Genomic DNA, 6,828 nt, shown 5'->3' with positions numbered 1-6,828 from the left:
CTACAAAAACTTGGACTATATGGCANACAAGATCTATACTCTTGATCTTGATTACAAGACTCCTATCATCATTTTTTAAAGAATATTCATTTTCAGCCATTCATTTTTCTGTTCACTAGATGGATATAAAACAATATCGAAAGTGCGTGAAATCAATTGAATTTTTGTTAGAAAATTCTTTAAACTATTTAAAACAAGATCTATACTCTTGATCTTGATTACAAGACTCCTATCATCATTTTTTAAAGAATATTCATTTTCAGCCATTCATTTTTCTGTTCACTAGATGGATATAAAACAATATCGAAAGTGCGTAAAATTTGATTTCTAGATAGTTTAAATGGTTTAGATCATATTTAACGGAGCTGATCGTCAATTTGGAAGCTCTATCATCGAAAACAACTCGAGAGTAAACGGGCTCGAGAGTATTCTAGCTCAACTCATATATATATATATATATATATATAGTCGAACACATGCAATTAATGATTAAGGGGAGCTTCTTGGGTTAATAATGGGCGTAGCCCACCTAAAGCCCATTAAGATGGGCTTGGACTATTTACATATTTACATATGAAAAATCATAATATATGAAAACTTATTATCCATATATTAAATAGTTGCAAAAAATCAGCTGTGTTAAATATCTATTATTTGTAAATTAACCAAATATTATCAAACAAAAATAATAATTTTTAGGCCTCCTTTTGTATCATTGCTATATTTTATATTTAAAAACACTAATTCTATATAATTTTAAGTACCCCACAGAAAAATTTTTCCCTTTGCTATAATTATTGGTTAGTTCGCAATGCATTCCTGCAAATTTGAGTTATGGTGTAAACTTCTTAAAGAAAATATATATTGAAATTTATAAAAAAAAAATTTGCTTTTAAATTTTTTATGTCAAATAAACATCTTGAATGTAAAAAATTACACCCAATCAGCCTTTCCTTTTTACACTTTGTAGTTAGAAATTCTATTTAAAAATATTTAAAAATATGATAACCAAACGAGGCTTTGACATATAAACCTTTTTAAAGTATTGAAGAGCATATCAAACAATTTTCATTTCAAATTCAAAGGCATTTCCTCTTTGTTTGGTTGTAGTGCTATTAATAAAGCGCACGGTAATCAATGCTATTAAAAAATATTATAAACATAATATTTTTTTCAACAATTTTTTTGCACAAAGAAATCAAAATATCAAATGAAAAGCTTCTCACTTTTTATTTTCGAGGCTCAAAATTTTGTTTTACTTTCCCAATAAAAGTTTTCACTTTTTTATTCATCAAACTTTATAATAATATGTCCTCTCACTGGTTACAAGAAAATCTCAATATAAAGATATTTTTTAGATAGCGCTTAGGAGAGAGTCATTATGAACCCTTTATTACATAAAATCAATTTCAATTTATAAAATAATAAGCTTAACTATTATTTATAATAGTAAATTTTCTAACGTTTTAAAACTTCAAAAAAATTTTAAAAACAGAAAATTCTAATGTTTTAAAGCGTCAGAATATATTTTAATTACCGATACTTACCATAAACGTTGGTATATACATGCCGAATCTTCATTTGCCAACACTTTTAAATATGGCGCTAGATTAGAATATTTTTAAATATTATTAAATATAAAAAAGTCATTAAATGTTAATTTTCTTATAGTGACTCTTTCTTAGTCTTAGTATGTATGCACTCTCTCTCTCTCTTTCTCTCTCTCTCTCTCTCTCTTAGAATGTATGCACTCTCTCTCTCTCTCTCTCTTAGAATGTATGCACTCTCTCTCTCTCTCTCTCTTAGTATGTATGCACTCTCTCTTCTCTCTCTCTCTCACACACACACACACACACACATGCACACACAGAAGGATCTTTTTCTACACAAATTACGTGTGAACTCTCTCTCTCTCTCTCTCTCTCTCTCTCTCTCTCACACACACACACACACACACACACACACACACAGAGTTACACAAGGATCTTTTGCCACACAATTAGTCATCATGCATAACAGTATCATCTGAGATGCAGGTGCATACCCCACAAGGCTCTGCTCTGTCATTTCTCAGAGAAGAAAAAGCATGCACTACAATCCACACACAAGGACAAAACCACTCAAAAAATTTAAACTCACATGTTGCCTTAACACTTTGGCTCTTCCACAATGGACTCACCCAAAAATCCACACAACATTTAAATTAATATAGTACATTGGTTCACAAGAGTCCCCACCAGGCCAAAAAAAAAAAAAAAAAAAAAAGGTCTAGAAAGATAAGAGAGAGATCACATGCTCCCATAAACAACAAGGATTAAGGTTAATATTAATACAGTGGAATTAGCACACTAAGATATCAAAGATCCTTGAGAAATGGAATCCTAGAAGCTTCTAGAGTTAGTAGTTAGCAACCATGATGCAGTACTTCCACTTCCCTTTAGCTGGTGAATATAAAGGTTTAGTGCAATTAACCGCGAAGTTTCCAAAAAGATTAACTTTAGTCCTCGAACTTTAACTTTAAACTTAAGCATTTGAAATCCAGAATAAGCGATTCATTGTAATCCTCCCAATCAATTGCGTGGCTACAGATCGAGTGCATGTCGGCGTGTTGGTGCATCCTTGTTACTCTTACTTACTAGTGTTGATTAGGGGGATTATAGTAGAACACTTACACGCGCGAGTTCAATGTGCATAATGCATAAACTTTAAGTTCGACAACTGAAATAAAACTTCACAAAGAAAAAGTTAGAGCACTACCGCCGTAATTTACCTTGAGTCCATGCAACTTGAAGAACAACACTATCATGAGTTATATATCTCCGAATTCTTGAAGCAAGGCCTCCATTGTTGGCCTTCTGTTCGGATCTTCGCTTGTGCAAACCAACGCATCGCGCCCCAATTTAGTGGCCTCTTCCTTCGAATACTCCCCCTTCAAGTTCCCATCGATGAGATCCTCGAGCTTACCTGATTCCGCCAATAGCCTTAATTCTGCGGTCATCCTTTTTCCCGAAATCACTTGGAAGATGATGATCCCAAAAGCGTAAACATCACTTTTCTCGGTGAAGCGACCAACGGTTCCGTACTCTGGAGCTAAGTAACCCATAGCGGCGCTTGCCTTTAGGGTTGCGAAGATGACATCATCGGCTAATAGGTTATGAAGGCCTGAGCTGGAGATTAGAGGCTTGAAATTTTGGTCAAGTAGAATTTTCTCCGCGGATATGTTTTGGTGGATTAGAGAAGGCTTGTTTAGGGTTTCGCTGTGGAGGTACTGTATCCCTGGATAAGAAACAAAGATGGTCGATTAATCTCACTCGAGAAATCAACTTAGATCCTAAATAAAATGAATGGAAATCGATCTAAGTTTGCGTTAGTTCGTTTTATAGCGTCAACATTACGTCCATCCAAATTTCATGGCAATGTATGAAGATAATTTTCATCTAAAAGCATCAATCAAGTAAAATAAGTTGCAATTCAAATGAATACAACTAGAAATAAGATAACTAGGAAACACAACATGCATAACTCCGCATCGCTATCAATAAAGAGAAAGAGAGGTACCTTTAGCAATGCCTTTGATGATGGAAACTCTCGTGGCCCACTCGAGAACGCGATTGATCTCTTCGCCGTTCACGTCCAAATACCGCAACAAACTCCCGTTACGAACGAAATCGTAAACAAGAAAACACTCCCCCCTCCCTCGAGAGCAACAAATACCCCTCAACTTAACAATATTATCGTGCTTTAAAGAAGTAATTATCTTCAACCCGTGTAGAAAATCGGCCTCTTCCGACTTGCAACTTGTCTTGCTTATCCTCTTCACCACCACCGCACTCCCGTCCCGCAAAATCCCTTTATAAGTAGCTAAAGAATTCGATTTTTTCACAAGTAAATTCACCTCCGAGAAGTATTGAGTGGCAAACTCCACTTCCTCAAGATTGAAACGAAAGCTCGTTGAAACTTCTTCGGAGAACCCAAGAGCACTTTTCCCATCGGCTAAAGGATCCCAACCATTAGAGTAGTCGAGGTTGATGAGAGAAGAAGCACTTCTACGACACGAGTTATTAGTGGAAATAATTGGAGCGCTACCACGGTTTTGCTTACGGCTTCTATACCTCGAGAATGCAATTAGCCCGAATATAAACCCCAGGAGCGCGATTATAGAAACGGAGGAAATGGCGGCCACTGAAGAAGATTTCAAAGAGTGAGAGCAGTGGTTTGTATCGCAACGGCCAGCGGTGTTAACTGATTGGGGAATTGCGTGCGGGGCGACGCCGGCACTAAACGGTTCGGGCCGGGTAGGGTTTAGGAGATCCGCAGAAGTGCAAGTTCTTAAAGAATTGAATCCAGTTCCGCACATATCAGTGTTGTTCTCATATTGAAAACCTTCTTGCAATCTCTTCAAATCTTCATTCAGCATAAAATAAAAAAAGCGTAGCACATAAATGGAGTTAAGAGCCAAATTTGATTTAGAATCAAATTTAAGTAAAAAAAAAGTTAGTGGGCTTTTTAAGATTTCAACTCAAACTTTACATATATGAGATTGAAAGCTATGTATGTACCGGAAGGGACATTGCCGGAAAGCGAGTTGTTGCGAAGATCTAAGTATACAAGCTCAGGGAGTTGAGCTAATTTAGTCGGGATCGACCCGAAGAGGTGATTGAAGCTTAAATCCAATCTTATTAGCTGCGAGAGGTCTCCCAAGGTAGCCGGAATCGCGCCGTTTAGGCGATTGGATTGCAAAGCGAGCACATTGAGCTTCTTCAAAAGCCCAAGCTGGGTTGGTATGCTCCCTGTTAGCTGGTTGTAGCAGAGTTGCAGAACTGCAGAAAAGTAATGGGGGAGAGAGAAAGAGAGATATTAATATGAGGCAGTAAATAAGGAATAAAAGGAAACAATAATCAACAAGAAGTTAAAAGATAGAAATTTTGTGATTTTTGAGAGTTTAATGCACTTTAAATACCAAGAAAAACCCAGGTGAGAACAAGCAGTTAATGCTTCTAACAATGTATATCATATTACATGATGATAAACTGCTTCTTCTAATAAGGAACTATCATTTTACATCATGAACTTGCTCTATGCTCAAAAGTTTGCATGATCATAGTAAGAAATTTGCCAAAAATTACATTTTGAGTTCAAATGGAAGGAAAAAAAAATGGAACTTTTTTTGGTTAGTAGCTAGTATTTTTCTCACAAAAATCACTACTCTGTTCCAACAATAAAAACTAAGCAAAAACAATTTCCATAATAAACAATCACAAAAATCACTACAACAAAATCAGTTTCTATAATAAATAGTAAGCAAACTCAGCTAAAAACTAAGCTAAAAACACTACATTTCGAAACCAAAAATAAAGAAAGCAAACGCATGCAAAGCATATATAAACACCTACCCTGTTCCAACAATATATTACCTCATAATCTACTCAAACTTGCAACTTAAATAGTAAAAAAAAGGGAAAATGTAACAAACCGGTATAATAAATGTGCTCAAACAACCACATTTTGACATCAAAAAGAAATAACAAAGAGAACAAAACCATGCAACGCATACGCATACATAAACAACTCCTCTGTTTCCAACTACATCATTGGCCCCAAAAACTACTCCGATAACCAAAACCCCGCATCTGAATACAAAAATCTTACAAAAACTTTGTGCAAAAAACCAACCTTTTGACCTCAAAATAGAACAAAAAGCACCAAAACCATGCATAACAACAACTCCCCTGTTTCGGAAAAAAGAGATTAAAAAACTCACCTTGGAGACTCCCCAAGTTCCCAAACTCCACGGGGATCCCCCCGGAGAGGTTATTAACGTTGAGGTAGAGATCCGTGAGCTCCGCTAAGGTCCCAATCTCCCTGGGTATCTCCCCCCTGAGCTCGTTGTAGTGCAAGTAGAGCCCCGAGAGGCCCCGGAGCTGCGCCACCGCGGGGGAGATGGACCCGGCGAGGCCGCGCCCCTGCAGGGAGATGTTCGCGACCCTTCCGCGCGCGTCGCACGCCACCCCCTCGAAGCCCCCACCGCACGGGTCCGCCATGGGCGCCCACGAAGCGAGCGCTCGCCCCTGCGGGTCCAGCGCCCGCTTCAGCGCCATGAGCGCGCCCACCTCGGAGCTCCCCTCCGCCGAGCACAGGTGGAGGACGACGACGAGGGAGAGCACGAAAGGGAGAGAACCCATGTCGCCAATGTCGATGAGCAAGTGAGTCTCTCTCTCTCTCTCTCTCTCTCTCTCTCTCTCTCTCTATATGGTGTTGTGGGGGAAGAAGAGGGAGAGGAGCGAGAGTAAAAAAAGGGAACGAGGGGGGTTGTTTCGAAAAATAGAGGGGAGGTTCAGAGTAAGTCAGAGTGAGAGTGTACGCAGTGCATTGAGATTCGTGATGGGGCTGATGATCAGGTTGATTAATTAGTGGCCCTTCTGATTCTTTGCTTTGTTTTAGATCTCAAAAAATTATAAAGCATAAAATATATATATTTTTTTTATTTTCAGTAATACCCTAAAAAATATATTATAACGAAATATCATATATAAAGTAATTGTTCCGTAATCCCAAACAGAGGCTCCGTGCTTCTGATTTTGCTCACAAAAAATTTATTTTTAATATAATTATTTTAATAATATTATTACTATGACTATCTAGGAATATGTGACGAGAAATTTAGCTCTTTATGTAATAATGTTAGCGAAAATGCGCCAAAATTAGAGATACAGTTTGTGCTCAGAATTTGGTGTACCACCTGGTCCACAAACCGCATGTGCAGATGCAACTAGGAATGTCAATGAATATGGATACTCTAAATTTTATCCGAATTCGAACCCGGATAAA

At 37.5% G+C, this 6,828-nt stretch overlaps 1 protein-coding gene across 2 annotated transcripts; it reads right to left on the bottom strand.

The window, feature by feature from the left end:
- On the bottom strand, positions 2,124-6,270 carry LOC109707129 (probable LRR receptor-like serine/threonine-protein kinase At1g34110). Of its 2 annotated transcripts, XM_020228225.1 has the most exons (5): positions 5,762-6,270; positions 4,560-4,820; positions 3,559-4,404; positions 2,771-3,276; positions 2,124-2,441 (listed from the first exon to the last, which is right to left on the bottom strand). In XM_020228225.1, the coding sequence occupies exons 1-4, from the start codon at positions 6,180-6,182 to the stop codon at positions 2,810-2,812; spliced, it is 1,995 nt and encodes a 664-aa protein (XP_020083814.1). In that variant the 5' UTR covers positions 6,183-6,270; the 3' UTR covers positions 2,124-2,441; positions 2,771-2,809. The 2 variants fall into 2 exon arrangements, with proteins under 2 accessions (XP_020083814.1, XP_020083813.1); XM_020228224.1 differs by having other exon boundaries at positions 2,124-3,276.

The sequence above is a fragment of the Ananas comosus genome, linkage group 3 (genome assembly GCF_001540865.1).
Source record: "Ananas comosus cultivar F153 linkage group 3, ASM154086v1, whole genome shotgun sequence".
Lineage (NCBI taxonomy): Eukaryota > Viridiplantae > Streptophyta > Magnoliopsida > Poales > Bromeliaceae > Ananas > Ananas comosus.
Note: the sequence above shows the minus strand (reverse complement) of the source record. Positions and strands in the feature narration are given on the sequence as shown.